This window comes from Prionailurus viverrinus, chromosome X (assembly GCF_022837055.1).
Source record: "Prionailurus viverrinus isolate Anna chromosome X, UM_Priviv_1.0, whole genome shotgun sequence".
Classification (NCBI taxonomy): domain Eukaryota; kingdom Metazoa; phylum Chordata; class Mammalia; order Carnivora; family Felidae; genus Prionailurus; species Prionailurus viverrinus.
The window spans coordinates 6,200,137-6,219,454 of record NC_062579.1 but is presented as its reverse complement, the minus strand read 5'-3'; the positions used below and the strand labels follow the sequence as shown (position 1 = coordinate 6,219,454).

The window sequence follows — 19,318 nt, the reverse complement described above, 5'->3', positions numbered from 1 at the left end:
TTGGTAAACAATGTAAAAAGAGACTAGCGGTTTGGAAGGAATCAAAGAGAAGGGACTAAAAGTAACGGTCACTGGTAAACTAAGCTTTTATTACAGGTACTTATGTCCTGGATGGCACAGTTTGTTTACTTGGCTAATTGTTTACTTGGCTAATTCTATTCGTCATCTTATCAGAATCTTGAATACATATTTTTTTCACGCCGACAATGCTTAGGCCGTGGTGTTTAGGAGGAAAATGCTGGAACATGGGAGATGAAGAGGTTGGTCAGGAGATGGAGTGTGGCAAAGAGCAGAGCCCCCAACTGCATGGGGAAGAAAACACAAGCGTAAACAGGTGGGAATCTTTGCCAATCCTCGCAAAGGCCACACAAGGTAGCGATGGTCAACGTTTGGGGGAAAATCTGCAGGAATTTGCTAGGGTATTTTTTTTTAGCTCAACTGCCAATGTATGGGATTCACAAGCAACAGCAAATCTATAGAAATAGAAAGTCAGTTCGTCGTTGCCTGGGACTAAGGGTGGGGAGGAAGCAGTCACTGTAAATGGGAACGAGAGATCTCACTGGCTGAAGGAATTGTTCTCAAACTGCCTTGTGGTGATGGCTGCATACCTCAGTAAATTTGCTAAAGATCATTGAATTGTACACTTAAAATGGGTGGATTTCAGGATACACAAATCATACCACGGTAACGTTGTTATAAAAAAAAATCATGGCAAATGAAGGCAGTAAGACTTTAATTGCTCCCCACCTTCCTGACCAAGGCTGCTGAAATCACATTCTGACAGCCGTATTTCCTCTGACAACCACCCTTAAAGGGGAGTCTCCCTGAAATATGTACCAAATTATTTAGAAGAGGATATGAAAAAGGATGATGCTAGAATGTCCTACAATTAAATATTCCCATTACATTTGTGATTCTTAAGCTGGTAACACACAAGAAAGTGTGTTCCTTTCCTTTCTCTCCAATGAGTGGGTTTGCTATCACGGTGTATAAAATACAAGCACTGAAGATTTCTGAACTCGAACTGTAAACGCATGCGGTTTTTCTCTGCTGTTACTCAACGTCATGGTTTCACTGGGACTGGGACGAGGAGATGGAATCCTGGGGTCATACAGTGGCACTTTTACTCACAGGACACTTACAGGGTAAGGCTGAATGACAGTGAGGAGGATTGATTCTTTGCAGCTTCTGAAAGAGAAAAGAAACAAACATATTTACGAAATGCACAGAGGCCGGACTCTTAACAGTGACAGCGTTCTTTTGAAATGAAACGTGTGAGATATTGGCGAACGTTTCTTGGGCTCCCAGGCAGCGTAAATCAAAAAGCTCAAAAGTGGGCTTTCAGACCGTGGAGAAAACCAAAGTCAAGTGCTCAGCCAGTGTAACAAACAGCCTGATGGAAAGCTTCCCGTGTGGTTTATGCTGAGCAGCAGGACCTTCAAATAACACTCGCCGGGGGGAAGGGCTGTTTTAGGAGCCTCATCTCAATCAGTCTCTGCACTTTCCCCGGCTCTCAAAATTGAGTCTCGCCATTTCATTTTAATTTTCTAGAAAAGGAATCCATTTTTAAAAATTCGTAACAGCGGTATCTTCTCAGGGCCACCGTCATGACAGAAAACGGTCAGTGTAGGTTGCTTGTGTGCAAACAGCACCCCAGCAAACATCACATCCCCATACTGTGTGGCTCACAAAGTCCATGGTAACAACGCCCAGGACATTGCACTGACACGTATTCAGATGGGCACTTTTTGGGAGATCTTGTTCATGAGGGGGAACACGTTGAACAATAACTCAATCCCAGCAAAGAACTCAACCCCTCAGGGAATAGTTTTCCTTCCTTCCTTCCCTTTTTAATCTGAGTAGGAGAAAGGTCAGTTGCCACTTTGTTGAGGAGACGCTGACTTTTCCTATGTTAGGTTTTCATTAATTACCTGCTTTTGTGATTTACTGTCCGAATGGGTAAAGTAAAGGGGATCTGTTGCAAGGCTGTTCCCCAGAAGAAGCCACTGCAAATCGTATTTCTGGCAATAACTGCATGGTGGCTAAATGTGCCCGCATCAGGCTGGGTTGGACCAGGTTCTACTAACTGGACCACGGCGGCGCGGGGTGGGAGGGGTGGTGGGGCGGGCGGTGTAGGGAGTGAGGTAGGGAATACGGTGGGGGAGGAGAGAAATCAATGGAGCAGAGAAAGGAGGAACACAACTCAAGAAACTCAAAGTATCAGAGATTAGGATGATGGTCATGGTGGCAGGGTGGGGACGGCACACGGTTGACTGTGGCCCCCATGCTCCCATGAGTTCCCAGTTGCCAAGGGTTGGCAGAAAGCTCCAGCAGCTCAAGTAGGCAGCCAGCATTTTCATTAGAGGCCTAGAGCAACAGTATAACGATGCCAGAATTGAGTGGCTAAGATGAACGATCGTGCATTTTGCTGCTGGGTGTGCGGACACATGTGGTGGTTGAGGGGAGCAGTCTGGCATCATCAGGCAAACGTCAGTATCACATGCACCATGACTCAGCCGTTCCATTCTGGCTTATATCACAGAGAAAGTCTGCCGTTAGCCTTTAGGGACTGCGTGGAAGTGCGTACCACAGAATGATCCAGCAAGAGGAGGCAGAAGCTTAGATGTGCCTGGTAACTACTAGGATGGGGCTTCAAAGGTAGTGTAAGAAACCAGATGAGATAGAAAACGTAATACCATTCGCAAAAGCTCAGAACACGTGTGCACAAAACAGCAGCACACATCTGGAAGAATGCAATAAGAAAGGACGGGGTGCGCACTCAACATGTTGGAATAGTTTTTCTCGCGGGGGGGATAGGAGTGGGTGTGAATCTAAACAAGTAAAATCAGAGGAGAGGGGCATGGCGTGGGTCTACGATGACGATCCTTTATACCATAAAGTGATGAGTTTGATTAATTTGACTCTCTGCACGTATGGCTTAATTAAAAAACTCACAATCTGAAAGCGGATGAAGAAATTTGGGGTAGACACAGGTCAGCAAACTTACAAACTGCTTAAGGAGAGGCGGCTCCCAGAAACCTCTGACGTAATCCCTAATTTGCTCACCAGGACAAGGGACAGCCAGCCTCCCCACTCTTTGGGGCTGTTCCACTGCAAACAACTACCACTCACTCAGTGGATGTAACACAATGGCACAGCCCACACTGATTCCACCCAGACCTCTGCATACGAGGAGCACATAGGCAGAAAGCAACACAAACAGGAACAAAGGGACCTCTGGCGTTTGTGCATGTGCCACGGCAGTGGGCCTTTTCTGCCCCATTCTGCTCCCAGGGCCCTCAGTAGCAGGCACTGGGTCCCGGGGTTTCATGCTCTGGGCACAGCTGATCGGACGCGGAGGTTGGAGTGAGCCAATCAGATTTCCTTCTCTGCAGAATCAGAAGCAGCACAGAGGGTTGGGAGCTGAGTCCCAGGCACGGCTGAATAAGACTCACCATTCTGTTAGAAATCAAATAAGATGGAAAAAAAAAATCTCAATATAACTATCATCAGTTGTGCGAATAGGCTTTTATCTCTGTTTTCTCTCATCTACAAGTACTTAATTATCACCTGCCAGATGTGAAGAATGAACTCCATAGTGCTGCGGATCCCTTAGGATTCCTAACTCAATCCCAGGAAGGGCGGGGGGGGGGGAACCGGAAGCCATATGTGTTCATATGTTATAGGATGCTAGGACGACTGAGGCAGATTCAGCCGAGGCCTCATGCCAGCAGACGCCAATCACCCTTGCATGTTAGAGCAAGGTGCTACAGGACTTTCAAAGGAGGCACTGAAAACCAGAGTTTGGGACCCTTAACCCCTTATGCACCTTGGAGCCTGACTCATCACTCAATTAAAAACAACAACAACAACAAAAAGGCGACTGGGGAAGGCTGGCGGAAGCAACACACGCCCAAAGAACAGACGCTACATTTGGGAAATTACTCCCTTTCCACTGAGGCAGGCCCAAAGTGTGCAATTCCTGGCACCAATAGGTGGGAGATGCAGTAGAAATGGTACCCTGGAGTCATTTAACAAAGGCGTCTTGCCCAACTGAGCCTCTCTACAGGTGAGAGAGCCTTAGTAGAAACATACAGAAGCTGGGGAGAAAGAGTCAACTTTTATTAAACCCCATGAATAGAGGAAACCAATGCCAGGTGACACGGGTGCCAACCAAGGGAGAACTTTCTGGCTTTTTAACTCACTGTCCTGTTTCCATGTTAATGTGGAAGGAGCCAAAGCTAGAGAAGAAGGTTGGGGGATGCCCCTTAACCCACCGTAGGCTTCCCAGGTGGGGAATAAGGGGTAAGGAAGGCATCTCGTGGAGTTGGGAGTTTGGACTATGACATGACAATTACACGTTGAAATCACAGATTACAAGTTGTCGTGATTCCAAGTGTACGAGTGACTGGAGAGTTTTTCTAAACCTGCTAAATCCACATATGGGGCCTGCCTGGGAGTTTATTGAAGGCCAAGGAAGCGCTGGCCCTGAAGAGCTGTCATGGATGGGCAGCAGGGAAGAAGAACACAAGTGCGATAGGATTCTACCCTCTGAGGGCTGCGTGCTACACTCATCTCTAATTTCTCGTTCCTTAAACTAACTTGAACAGATCATATTCTTGGAGTCCAAACAATCCTTGACTAAGACAGTGAGTGCTCAGGGCTCTCAGAAGAAACAATAAAGGTAAACACAAGAGTGAGGATAGATGGGCACACAAGGCTGTGGGAAAAATGCTAATTTCCTCTAGAGCAATGCCCAGTGGCACTGTATTTATTTGTTCCCTTCTGGAAAGGGAAGCAGATAGTCCCAGCTCCAGTGCAGTCTGCTAGGAGTGGGTAAGTGCCTGGAGAAGGACACCTGGTATGTGGCTCAGACGCTAAGAAAATCAGCACAGACACTGTATTAGCTTCCGATTGCTGCTGTAATAAATTGCCACCAACTTAGTGGCTTAAAACAACACAAATTTATTACATTACAAAGAAAGGAAGTCAAAAGTCTAAAATAGGGTCTCTCTAGGCTAAAATCAGGGTGTCAGCAGGGCTGCACTCATTCTGGAACCTTTTCCAGCTTCTAGAGCCTTCCTGTATTCCTCGGTTCGTGGCCCCTTCAAAACCAGCAGTGTAGCATCTTCACATTTCTCCCTGGATCTTTCCTGCCTTCCTCTTTCCATTATAAAGACCCTTCTGATTACATTGGGTCCACCCAGACAGTCCAGGATAATCACCCCATTCTTAACTGAATCACATATAGAGTCACAGGCTCTGGGGATTAGGATGTGGACATCTTTGCGGGTGGGAACATTATTCTGTGCTACCACAGACGCTAGCTTTATTACTGATCTAGTGCTACATAACAGATTACCACAAACTTAGCGGCTTAAAACGACACACATTTATTATCTCACAGTTTTTAGGAGGCAGAAATACGAGCATGGCTTCACTTGGTTATCTTTTACAATTTCTCTCATGAGACTGCCATCAAAGTGTTGTCCAGGGCTGAGGTCTCATCTGAAATCTCGACCGGGAAGGATCCACTTCCAAGCACACATTTGTGGTTTTTGGCAGGATTAAATTCCTTTTTGAGCTGTTGTACCAAGGACCTCCGTTCCTTGCTTGTGGTTGGACAGAGGTCACTCTTAGTGTCTTGCCACATGGGTGTCCCCAACATGGCAACTTGCTTCATCATAACCAGCAAACTCTCCTTTGGAAGATTGGAAGTTACAGTCTTCTGTAACATAATCACAGAAATGACATCCCATCACCTTTGCCACATTCTGTTGGTGAGAAGCACATCAAAAGCCCCACCCAGATGAAAAGACAGGGGAATACACAAAGGTATGAATAGCCAGAAGCGAGGATTATTGGGGGCCACGTTAGATTCTGTTTGACACACTAACAGAAGGATTCATAGTCAAGTAAACTGTAAGTACCTTGAAAGTGGTCTCCACCCGTGAAGTCACCTCACATGAGACTTTTTTTTTTCTTTTGGTCAGCGACATCAGGGAAAAGCATTTTTCAGTATGTTAATTTGAAAATGGGAGGGGCACCTCGGTGGCTCAGTCAGTTGAGTGGCTGGACCTTGCCTCAGACCATGATCTCGGCAGTTTCTGGGTTTGAGCCCCACATCTGGCTTGCTGCTGCTGTCAGCCTGCTAGCAGAAAGCCCACTTAGGATCCTGTGTCCCCCTCTCTCTGCCCCTCCCCCACTGGAGCTTTCCCCCAAAGAAATAAATATAAAAAAATAAATAAAAATGGGAAACATGTTTCAAAATATGTACGTTATATGGAGGGCATTTCAAGTTTTTGTGCCTATAGTAATTCTCTGCAAAGTGCTTGAAACATAACCTAGATTGATTTTAATTTTACCAATGAATGAGTAAATGAAGTTATCTGAATTGAAATAAAACATTCCAGTATGTTATTTTATTTTTTTTATAATTTGTTTAATGTTTATTTATTTTTGAGAGAGAGAGGGAGAGAGAGAGAGAGTGAGCAAGCATGAGCAGGGAGGGGCAGAGAGAGAGGGAGACAGAGAATCCAAAGCAGGCTCCAGGCTCTGAGCTGTCAGCACAGAGCCCAATGTGGGACTTGAACTCATGAATGAGATTGTGACCCGAGCCAAAGTCGGTCACTCAACTGACTGAGCCACCCAGGCATCCCACATTCCAGTATGTTATTAATCATCCAGACTGGAGATGTGCTTTTCTTCTGCTTCTCTTATCTTTAATTATTTCATTATGACCTGCCAGACAAGAAGAATTAACTTCATGATGTTTTGGATCTCTGAGAATTCCTAACCCTTAGATCCTGGACAGGGGAGAGGGACGGGGGTGGTGAGTGGGAAATAGATCTAAGCCATTTAAAAAATCACTTCAACAGAGAGATTAGAACTGCGAATGGAACAGGCACCGGGGTGGCTCAGTCAGTTGCGTGTCTGACTTCGGCTCAGGCCATGGTTTCATGGCTCATGAGTTCATGAGCTCACGGCTTGTAAGTTTGAACCCCACATTGGGCTCTGTGTCTAGAATCGGCTTCGGATTCTGTGTCTCCTCTCTCTCTGCCCCTCCTCTGCTGGCACTCTGCCTCTCTCAGAATAAATAAACATTTAAAAAAATTAAAAAAAAAAAAGAAATGAGAATGGGAGGTACTCCATTCAAGTAAGCAGATAACTTCTTTTTATGAAGGCCTAAAACAGCCAGGGACATTAAAAAATAGAGTTCGGGGCATGCTTAGAGAAGTGTTATTTCATAATAAATCAGAAGTGAATTTTCCACTTTTGAAGAACACTTTCAAGACTGTAGTATCAAGAGTTTTGAAATTGTTGAGTTTGTTCAAAACACCACCTTAATCCCTGCATCACAGTGTTGACCTGCAGAAGAAAATATAACTGCTGCTATCAAATTTGCCTTCAATTCTGCCACAAAAATCTCTTTGTACCCCTTTGTGATGGAGTTGCTTGAAACACGCTTGGGACATCCAGCATCAGTGTTTGCACATCGTGCTTTGGCAACACATCCCATTGTTAGCAGTCAGTTACTCTCGATTTCTCCCTCTCTCCAGGCCTGGCAACCATCAGCCTACTTTCTTTTTTCTTAGCGCTGCCTCTCTCACTTCCTATTTACATGAACTTAATATCGCAATATATAATCATATCGGCACGCGCTATTGTATATTTCCTTCTACACCAACTAAACAGGTCCCTTGAACAACTCAGAGATCGGTACATATGTACATATGTGAAGAGCATGGAGATTTCCTCAGAGATTGGGAAAACCAAACCAAAACAAACCAAAATAACTATTATATAGGAAAATACTGTATGTCAAAATTCAAGAGTCTTGCTTTAAAAAAAGAAAAAAAAAGCCCAAATACGTTAACTATAAGGTTTTAAAGTTCAAAGTGAAGTAAAGACTCAATCCACAGAGGCTGAAAGGTTAGGCTTCTGAAAGGCAAAATGAAGAGGAAATTTAGGGCCATATATGAAAGGATTTTTTAAACTGTAAAATGACATTCTAACATAATTCAAAAGATTGATGGGCGGTATTTTTATTTGGCAAGAGAGGTGGTAAGGCACAGAGAAGGGGCATTTGAACTCTCCCTACTAAGGTAAACACATGCACACATCATATTCTTTCTTCTTTTCGCACTTCAGCGTTCTTCAAAGAGATCAGCAAAATATTCTTTTCTGCAAGCTAGTGTGTGCGCCTCAGCGCTCACACTCTGCTGCTGGACAGCAACTGATGATGGAAATAAGAAATAATGAAACGAACAGCATTTCTGCAGTGACTCTGTGCTCAGAAGAGCCCTTCTGCAATCCTAGGGTATCGGTATCGCTGTGGCTTCCTTTCTATTTTTTCTTCTTATCTGAACCAGGAGATGTGGAAAGAACATTAAGATTGTTATGATCTGATAAGCAGCCATAACATAGTCTGCCTGGTCACTCGCTGACAAAGCTGGAGGAAATAATGCTGCCCTTCACTTTTAGAGAAGTTGTCACAGGACTACTTGGAATGGAGGTTTAATGCTTCATCTAGTTGACCTTTCCGACGCCCTGAACAGAGACTCTGATTATGCATTGTATCCATTCCTAACATGTGCTGAAGCCATTAGCTGGAGAGAACGGAAGCAGCTAGCAAATGACTAAGCACTCAAACCAGATCAACACATTAAGGCTAAGGGTGATCCGTCGTGGACTTTGGGAAACATTAACACTCTACAGGTTGTTGCTGAATGGAGCCTTTACTTTGATAAATGCAAAGAAGAATGAGACTATTTGTTATTTCTCCGTTTTGTTCAGGGGATGCTGACAAAGAAAATGTGCATAATGAAGCCACTCTAGTCATCAGGGCCAAAAAGACAGAAGAGATAGACCAGAGAATCCACTTGTCCAGTAGCACTGGCTGGGCTTCTACGGATTCTACAATCTCTCTCTCCCGGTACCATTTTACCCTTGAGAGAGGGGTTCTACAGCTGAGTGAAAAATACCACCAGCTTGGTAGCCAAGGGGACAAATGAGGAGAATTTGAGACAAGACCCTTCTTGTGCAATACGGTAAAGACTCCACCCTGAAACACTGGGTGATTGAACTGTTCATCTTCTCTAATCTGTGCGACAGAGGCCCCAGACATGGCCCTCAATGAACCAAGCCTTTTGGCGTCTGCACCTTGTGTAGTCTCCTTCCCTTGAATCGGGGCTACTTCTGTGACTTACTTTTGAGAAATAGAATAGTGTGGAAGTGACACTGCAGGCCTCCTAGGCCTTGTTTAGAAGAAGCTTAGAAGCCTTACAGAGACCCATTCCCTGGGTATCTTAGAAGGCTCACTCAGAGAAGCCAGCTACCAGGGAAGAAGGCCAACGACCCTGGAACCACCATGATGTGAGGAAGCTGGCCATGTGGAGACAGGGGACCTGCCTGGCCAGCTGCAACTCTGTCAGCTGCCTGAGTCCAGGCAACAATGTGTGAATGAAGAAGCCACCTTGGATGTCCGAGTCAAACGAGCCCATATATGGCAATAGCTCTCATTGGTTCTTGACAGTAGCCACACGAGTGATATCAGTGAGAACTATCTGAAGCCATTTCATTTGTTGGGCAGCAATACCATCTGTCCACAAAGATTTCGAAAACCACGTGTTTTCCTTTAAATGATTATTTATTTATTTCGAGAAGGCGGGGAGGGGCAGAGAGAGGAGAGCAAGAATCCCAAGCAGGTTCCGCGCTGTCAGCGCAGTGCCCGATGCAGGGCTCAAACCCACGAACCGGGAGATCGTGACCTGTGCTAAAATCAAGAGTTGGATGCTTAATGGACTGAGCCACCCAGGTGCCCCCCGAAAATATGTTTTTTTAAATAATAGTCAGTCAAAGGGCTCAGATGATTTTGAAATTGAACATGTCTCCCTTATCAAAGTGTCCAATCTAATGGCTCTCCAGAATGCTGTAGTGCAGAGTCACACTTAAAAATAAATTGTCTTGATCTCACAGTTTGTGGGTTTGAGCCCCACATCGGGCTTTGCACTGACAGCACAGAGCCTCTTTGGATCCTCTGTCCCCTCTCTCTCTACCCCTCCCCTGCTCACACGCACTCTCTCTCTCAAAAACAAATGAACATTAAAAAAAATTAAAAACTAAAATGTCAGGGGGTGTGCCTGGATGGCTCAGTCAGTTAAGCGTCTGACTTGTTTTCAGCTCAGGTCACGATTTCATGGATCGTGAGTTGGAGCCACGCTCCTGGCTCTGTGCTGACAGCGCGGAGCCTGCTTGGGATTCTTTCTCCCTCTCTCTCTGCCTCTTCCCTGCTTGTGTTCTCTCTTTCTCTCTCTCTCTCTCTCTCTCTCTCTCTCTCTCTCTCTCTCAAAATAGATAAATACACATCAAAAAATTTTTTTAAAAATAAAATGTCTGTCATACAAACTGAGCTCAATTGCAGATTTTGGAGACTAGGGTGGAGGAAAAAGAACTAACAAATTTAGGAGAGAAGAAAAGACCCTACCAGAGTCTTGGACTAAAAGTGCTTCACTATAAAGAAGAATTTTGAGGGCACAACTGGCGGTGTATCCTCGGGTATGTGTTTGAACTTGGCAGAGCAAGGATTAAAGCACATTGTAATTTGAGGCATAGAATTAAATGAGTCCATACAACCAACGACTTAAATATAAACCCAGGGAGAAACCAGAATTCTTTGCAAAATCGAATTCACATTTTAATGAATGTATTTAAGGCTTCCACTGGGCTTTTCTTTGTGAAGAATATTGGGTCATTAGGTTAAACTTCACATAAACGATGCAGTGATTATCAAAATTAACATTTTAATGAGAGTGTCCCATTTCAAGCACTTTATTTTGTTATATTTTTTAAACTGCTGCAGTAAAATTTGAGGTTAGGCACTCTCGATTTGGAAACTGTTTTCAGGCTGACCTAAATTTTCCGTCTATTTAATTCATTTTCTGCTGAATGAATGTTGTCTTTGGCCTTTGAACTACTTACCTTTAACTAATGGATGAAACTCGTACTTACATTTAAGCTTTATAAAGGGCAGAGGGAGCTCTTGAGAAAAAATTTCAATTATTTTGTATACACATATGATACTGAAGAGCTCTCACCTCATACGTTCCTTTGATAAGTATTTACTGATAACATCAGTGATTCTCAATGGGGAACGATTTTGCCCCCCAGAGGGCGTCTGGCAATGACTGGAGACATTTATGGGTATCACAATTGGGAGCTACTGGCATCTCGTAGGTAGAGGGCTGGGACGATGCCAAATATCACAGTGCACGGCACAGCCCGCTGTGACGAAGAATTTTCAGCAGGAAATGTCAGTAGCGTCAAGATCGAGAGAGCCCGGGCTATGTCAAACCTACCCCTCAGGAATAATCATTATCCTGACTTCTAACACCATGGAAGAGTTGGATCCCATTGGGAACAGTGCATCAATATACTCCCATAACATAAGCTATTTACTTTTCTTTCTTCTTTCACTCGACACTGGGTCGGAGAGTCATCCGAATGGCCACGTGCGGATGTGTGAATGTGCCACCATTTTTAAATCCCTTTTACCAACTGATGAACGTTTGGGTGGTTTTCCATTTGTGAGAAGGCAGGGAGACGATTCATTTTCAGAATTACTAAATAAAAGTGCTGTCCGGTTAACAGGTTTACAACCTACTGGCAATAGGTACACACCATCCCGCTCAGAATGGAGTCCCAAACCTTTAGACGCTTCTCTTCCTGGCTCTTCTTCCTCTTCCCCTTTTGCGGGCTTTGCAATGAGCATGCGCCATAGAATAAAGGGAGCGATTGGAGCTGTAGAAACAGTATTGCTCTTTAATATTCTTGCATATGTCTTTCGGTGACACTACATGTGCACTTCTACTTGGTAATTCCTAGGAGTGGGGCTGATATGTTCAGGCGAAGAAGATTGTGTTATTTGGCCATGCCATTCTTTTGCCGTCCTGTGACACAGATATCTCTTCTGATGAACTCTACTAGCCTTCTGTTACCTTCTTCTACTCTTCTTTGTGTCTGACTGAGCACCAAGAATGTCTTAAAGTTACTTAGAGGGAGTTAAAACTCTGTCATCTTAGAGGGGCGCAACACGGAAGGAGCGTGCAACATTCAACTCACCCCAACTAAATCGTGCAAATTGTATCAAAAATGATTGGGAATCTCAGTTTTCAAACCACACCCCACGCAACCCTTCCGAGGCAGGGCCTCTCCAACGGCTTTACGCACTGGGATTGGGGGGCAGGTTTCTGTGGAAGAAAGGGCGCCGCTGTTAAAAGCAAACAACAAAGCCAGTGGACAAAAAGATTGCTACCGGCTCATCAAATTCCAAAAGGCCTCAATCTGTAATCCTAAATCTCCTTCTGAATTTCCATGAAGGTGCCCAGCTCCAACTCTTCTGGCTTCAACTTCAACTTCTTTTTTTTGGTCTCTCAATGAAAAATAAAGTTGACAAAAAATAGCAAAAAAAAAAAAAAAAAAGTAAACTTTCATTGGATGAGGTCGCTTTTCTGCTCTTTATATTTTAAGAATGACAATGATACTGCCTGCCGCTTCACATTGCAAATGCAGAGCATTTCAGTAATAGTCACATCGCTCTAATAGATAAAACTATGATCCCCATCTTCCTGATAAGAAAATGAGGCTCAGACAGGTTACAGTGGCTTTACTTTCCTGACCCTAGACTTCGGGCTTGGCCAGGACGTGCTTTGGCCAGTGCAAGAGGTACAGAAGCGACAGTGTGCCAAATCAGAGCCTGCTCTTTTAGAGGCCGTATGTGTTCCCGCTTGCCCGCCTATGCCCTGTGTCAGCACCGACCTACTGGACCCTAGCCAGGCCCCTGGTCCCGGGAGGATATGAGAGGTCCAGGTGGACCTGATCGTAATCTGCAGTTTCCAGGCAGGCCTTCTGGCCAAGATCAGCAGAACCACCCCAACCAGTTTTCAGATACATGAGAGAGAAATGCTTATCCAGGCAAAAAAGGACAACCATCATAAGATTCCACTTAGGAAATCTCCGGAATAGGCAGATTCATAGAGCCAGAAAGTAGATTAAAGGTTATGCGGGGGTAGGAAGAAGGGGAAAACATCAGACTCAATATCTGGTCTGCTGAATAAAATCTCCCTATGTGAAAAGTAAACCATTGGGTAGTGGGTCAAGGAAGGAACTGATGGATGGGGCGGTGAAAAGAGCCCATTCGGAAGTGGCTCGTCCCATCTCAGGGTCACTCCCGTGGAGGCACTGCCATCGTGGAGCATATGAAGGGACAAGAAAAAAAATCCAGGCAGCTCGAATCACTTTCAAACCATTAAAAAATGCTAAGCCAATACAAATTTGGGGCCCAAAAGACTGCAAGAGATTAATTAGAAAGAGACAGGGAATGTCAGCTGCCAAGTTGAAGCTGTTAGAGAGAATAGTTCATGTCCCCAGTCGATTCTTGCAAAAAAAAAAAAAAAATCACATTGTTATGCAATTCAAATCAATTTGCCTTGAGAGTTGCTTTCCATTTCTTAGTTCCAAAGATATTTACGTTTGATTCTGCCCTCTCACTGTACCTTCTGTGCACCAGGCCCACAGCGCCCTTACAATACGGGGATTTCATATATTTTTAAACGACAGAATTAAACAGAAAGCCAGGGACTGTAATGGAGTATGGGGAAGCATCACAACCGGGAGGTGGCAGTTAAAGCCTTTTTTTATACACAAGCGGAGGGGCTCAAATTGTTCAAGACATGAGGTGTTAGCCAAAAATCGCAGCGGCAAGCCATGTGACCACAAAATGGAAATAATAATAATGGTAATAATAATAACAGGCCTGTTCAGGGAGTTGTTGTGAGTAGGACAAATTATAGATGGGTGAATTGCTTTTAATATCTTGGCACAAAGGTATTATGTAAATTCTAGTTCTTTTTCTTTTCATTATTTTTCCTTGAAGACTGCCAAAAAAAAAAAAAAAAAAAAAAGATCCTAGTGGGTGGATGAGAACAGGGATTGAGGGAGGAAAGGGAGAAAAAATAATTTCGAGAAGCAAGTGCTAGAGAGAAGTACTTCTTGGCCATTGCATTTGCTTGACTAAACTTTCTCTACTTGGGCCCACAACGACGGAGGGGTGAAGTGCTCACGGGATCCCACCCTCGCCCCTGCTCCCACCCAGGAAGTATGTAGATGTTGCATCCATTTCGCTAACCAAATCCTCTCCATCTTGTTGACGCAGCTATTGCCTTCACTTCCGACACTGCATCCACCAAGAAGATCTGCAAGCAACTCTAAACGCCTGGTCCCAGAGGCTGACGCTGATACTCTGTGCTCTAGGAGATGTGCGCGCCAAGGCCAGTGGGTGCGACGCTTGTTTGACATTGACCATTTCAGAAGGCAGGGCCGAAAGTTGGCCTGCTGCTGTTTGCAGTGAAAAGAACTTCTCTTGGACTCCGTGGATACATTCGCCTTTGTCAGATGTGATGATAACGAGAAGCTGACGGCGTTCAAACAACCAATACATGGGCCGGCCTTCGAGTTAATTCGCTTCATAATCATATTTGGAATAAAGAGCTTTTTTTTTTATCAAGAAGTGGGATGTCTCCTGTCTCCTTTCCTTCTGGTCTATTTGGAAGCGATTTGAACCATGTCACTGAGGTATTCTGTTGATCATATACCACTTCTCTTCTCAAAGTACCATAATGATTTCCAACTGCATTGTCTCTTCAAGTAGGCTTCCTAATCTTTGTCTCCCAGTAGAGGACAACCCCGTAGCTCTCCACTTAACTTACATTTCAGCTTTCAAAACCACTGGAATTTGGAGCGCCTGGGTGGCTCCGTCAGTTAAGTGTCCGATCTCGGCTCAGGTCGCGATCTCACGGTTCGTGAGTTCGAGCTCCATGTCGGGCTCTGGGCTGACAGCTCGGAGCCTGGAGCCTGCTTCGGATTCTGTGTCTCCCTGTCTCTTTGCCTTCCCCTGCTCATGCGCTCTTGCTCTTTCTCTCTCTCTCTCTCTCAAAAAATAAGTAAATACATAAATGAATAAAAATAAAAAAATAAAAACCGCTGGAATTTATTGAACAAATGTTTGACAAGTCCCTACTATGCACCAAAGACTGTTCGAGGCCACATGGATACATCAGTGAACAAAACAAAAACGAATCCCTGCCTGCCTGCAGTTGCCATTCTATGGAATCATCCGGGACTTGCGCATCGAGCAGGGGATTCCCTGGTCGGCCCCACGTGGGTGTGAGCAAGTCCCTCATACCTCTGGCCATTTGCGTTCTCATCCAGAAGATGCAGAAACTGGACAGAATCTCAGATGACAAGTGTCCCTCCCAGAGACCCAATGCCAGTTACTCTTTCCGTCCCCTACATTAATCAATCTGCTCTGTTCAATGTTAGTTACCCAAAACTTCCTGAAACCTTTTCGTTGACAAGTGATACCCAGCCTCTTTCTTCAGAACTCTCTCCAAGAATCACTCCCTTGAAGTCTTCCCAGATTACCCCATCTGCCTCCAAACCTGCTGGTGTCCATGGCAACCGTTCAACATTCAGAGACAGCTCTGCAAGGGCAAGTGGGAGGAGAGACTGACTCTCCTTAAAGAAAAGAGGGAACAAATTGGGAAAAGAGAGAAGCACGTTCTTTTGCTACCTGGAGTCACAAGACTTGGATGTTTTTTATCAGAAGGCTACTCGGCAGAAGGTTCCAGTGTGGATAGCAATGGAGATGGCCAGGATCTATGTGGGGCCAGCTGGCAACATTCCTAGAGGAAGTACCAGTATAACTGAGCATTTATTTCACATCTACTGTATGCTAGGGACTGTGTAAAGCACTTCATACCCAGTATCTCTCCTGTACTCCCTTTAAGCACATTAGGAATGAGTTGTTATTATTCCCATTTAGAGATGAAGATACAGAGGATCTGGAGATGAAAATACTTTGAGCCCGGGTGCCAGAGGAAAAAGAAATCCTCATTTACCACATGTATCCAGTCCTGCCATCCTGCTGTGGAAGGGTCCTTGCTATAGACGCAGTCACAGGCTCAACCCTGGGGCAGAATCTGGGTCACGGGTCACGACTGATGCATTGCACACTACCCTGACCCGTAGGTCTTTGGAGATGGCGGTGCCTGCTGTTGCTGTCATTTCAACCATTCCTGTTTTCCTTATCATTAACTCCTGTCCCCAGAGCCCAGAGGGAGAACATTCTGGAAGACACAGAGGACACTCTAGCCCAGTGAGGGAGTTGGCTCATTTCACTGCAACACAAAGAACTGCTCTTCCCCCACCATGCACGCTGCATACTGTTAGAGCTTCTGTCTGAGCTCACCATCGCAGAGTTCCTGAGGAGAACTCTTGCAGGAGCTGATAGGATGCTCTAGAATGCTCTCACCCATGACTCGGGAAGCCTGGGAGTGTGCTGGTTGGCCAAGTAGGTTTCTAAATCAGGAGAACCTGACCCTTGTCCAGGTCGGCAGCCTCCTAAGATGGACTTTAGTCTCACGGGTCTCACGAGCACTCTTTCCCAGGCCCCTGTCCAGTCACATAACACTGTCTCTTGCCCGGAGTGTGGGCCTCGGCTGGTATGGTCCATGTAGGAGATGAGGGAACACCGGAAACCATTTGAGTTCAGGTCATCAGAGCCGTGGCAGTTTCCATTTATTATTCATCACTGACTGTACCAGGCCTGGGTCAGGCTGCATGACCCTCATTATCTCTTCTCTTTAAAATAACTCTGCCAGGGAGTTTTCATTATTTCCACTTGCATGTGCGAAGACAGGCTCTCTTCAAAGAGGTTAAACATCTCATCCAAGGCTACACTGCTCATTTGAGGAGGAGCCAGGAATCCAACCCAGGCCATGTGCACCAACACTTTTTCCCCTCCATCCTTGGTAAAGTCATTATCAGTGTTCAGAGTGCCCACACCCCAAAGCTTTACCTTTCTCTGGTGGCTCACTAGAGCTGCCTACTAAAGACACATGTTGGGTATATCTTACAGGCCCCACAGCATGTCGCCATATTGTTTCTTTGGATTTCCATAACACTAGTGACAAGGAAGTATCACTTCCTCCGTTCGGTGGTCAGCTAAACGATGGCCCAGAGAGGCTGAGCGGTTTATGCACCTCATCCTGCAGAGCAAGGATTGGCAGCTATAAAGCAGAGCGACTGCAGATGTCCTGGAAACACAGAACGGCAAGAGAACAACGCAACTTGTAAGAGCCAGGATGACCATCAGTGGAGAACCACACAGAAGGCAGCTTTTGAGCTGGATCTTCATGGATGGGTGAGAGCTCGGTAAGAAAAGTAGTGTCCAGAACACTGAAGGTGAAAACGGTTCTACGGGCAGGAATGCTTTGGGGCTGGTTAGGGAATAGTGTATTTCCAAACATAACAAGGATGCAAGGTGGGAAAGAAGGCTGGAAAGGAACACCGGGCACAGGTGAGGAAGACCCAGTTGATGCGCAGAAACCTGGTGAGAACCACCCTTCGGTAGCAGAGTCATTACTGAATGGGAAATAGCTGGCAGAAATGATCCCATGCAAAGGAAAGCAAGTGGGGTTACAGGTGCACATTTAAATGTATGGCTGCAATTTGTGTTTTTAGTGGGTGTCATGCAGCAAGGAAAGCTGTAGAATGCCTGTTGCTGCTATCAGAATCCAGAAGAAATACACTGTTTTCCAAAGGAAGCCAGACACAAGAGCAAAGGTTTTCAAAACCAACCAGCCAAATCTGGATCTCATTCACTCATATATTCATTCATTCACTTTTTTTTTTTGATTCCATAAACATTCACGTACCCGGAAGCACGCTAGGCTATAGGAATATGAGGAATATAACAGGTTCTCTGCCCTCAAGAAGCCCACAGCCCCAATTCACGGATAAATATAACTGGAATAGAAGTTATTCCACATAGAAGCATATATGGGTACATGTGGAGGCATGAAGAGGAAAGGGGTCCCCTCTTTCCAGGGTGGCTGGGAGGGAAGTTACACTCAGGGAAGCATTTGCAAAGAAGGAAGATGCCTCAACTGGTCTTCAGGAAGAGTTTACCAGGTGGGCAGGGAAATGAAGGAGATGTTACGCACCTGGAGTAGAAAGTCCAAAGGAAATGAGGTGGGAGAGAACGGCATGCCTTGAATCTACGGAAGCAGCATGCACCTTATCTCAGATGACAGTGACCCTGAGGTGGGCTCTTGAAGCTGGGGACTGATACAGTCAGCTTTGTTGTTGTTGTTGTTAAGTTTTTATTTAAAGTCCAGTTAGTTAACATAGACAATCAGCTTGGTTTTTAAAAGTTCACTCGGCCAACTGCGCAGGCCCACGTCAGGGGCGTGGGGAGAAGGGGACTCAGTGATGAAGCCCTTGCCATGTCCCAGGTAAGGTGAAATGATGACTTAAACCAAAGATGCAGAAATGGTGAAGAGGAAGTGAGATGTAAGGACGATTTAGAGGAAGCTGGAGTCCATAGGCCTCCGAGGCAATCCGAATGGTGTCCAAGAACGAAAAGCTGAAAGGCACAGATGGAGTTAGTGAAATAGAACCTATGTAGAAGGTTGTTCTCGAGCCAGGAGGAGCTGGGGCTCCCAGGTGTCCCTAAGGGCTAATGATCCTAGTCACTAACTCCTAGTCTACATGTATCGGGACTGGAACTATGTGGGCTCTACAGGGATTGAACTTGTGCTTGAATATTAACAAGGTGATGGTAGTCTCTGAACTCTTGTCCCAGTTGCTAACTTTCATATGCGTGTTAACGAACAGGGGCACGCGTAGAGAAAATACATTTTTAAAATTTTTTTGTAAGTTTATTTATTTATTTTGAGAGAGAGAGAAAGAGAGGCAGAGAGAGATGGAGAGAATCCCAAGCAGGCTCGGCGCGGTCAGTGTGGAGCCCAACGTGGGGCTTGAACTCATGAACCGTGCGATCATAACCTGAGCTGAAACCAAGAGTAGGATGCTTCACCGAATGAGGCACCCAGGAGCCCCGGGAAATACTATTTTTGATGTTGGCAAGGAATAGAGGTAATGCCGGTGAAACAGCTGTAATTCTAACATGGCACATACAGAGACTGTTTGTAAACAGCTATAAGACAGACTGTGCCTTCCTGCTAGGAGGAAAAATCAGGTTAAGGAAGACTAGGTACGGAGCTCCAACAGCTAGCCTGAAACAACAGCCCAGATCTCAGAAAACCTAGCAATGCCCTAATCCTCTCTAAAAGTTGACAGATTTTCAGTCAACCATGATAATATTTCACTGATGGAAAGAGGTTGTGGGATTTAGACTAAATTTTTGAAGTGTGCCTGCCACGTCTGAATTTAGCCTCAACCGAAGAGAACTATTTAT

General features: G+C 45.1%; 1 protein-coding gene across 5 annotated transcripts in view; it reads right to left on the bottom strand.

Moving 5' to 3' along the window:
- FRMPD4 (FERM and PDZ domain containing 4) overlaps positions 1-19,318 on the bottom strand; it is an 881,306-nt gene that overhangs the window by 40,556 nt on the left and 821,432 nt on the right. For all 5 annotated transcript variants that reach the window (XM_047843671.1, XM_047843668.1, XM_047843672.1 and 2 more), the window contains one exon: positions 1,143-1,188. In XM_047843671.1, coding sequence (XP_047699627.1) covers positions 1,143-1,188 — 46 coding nt within the window. The remainder of the gene's footprint in view (positions 1-1,142; positions 1,189-19,318) is intronic.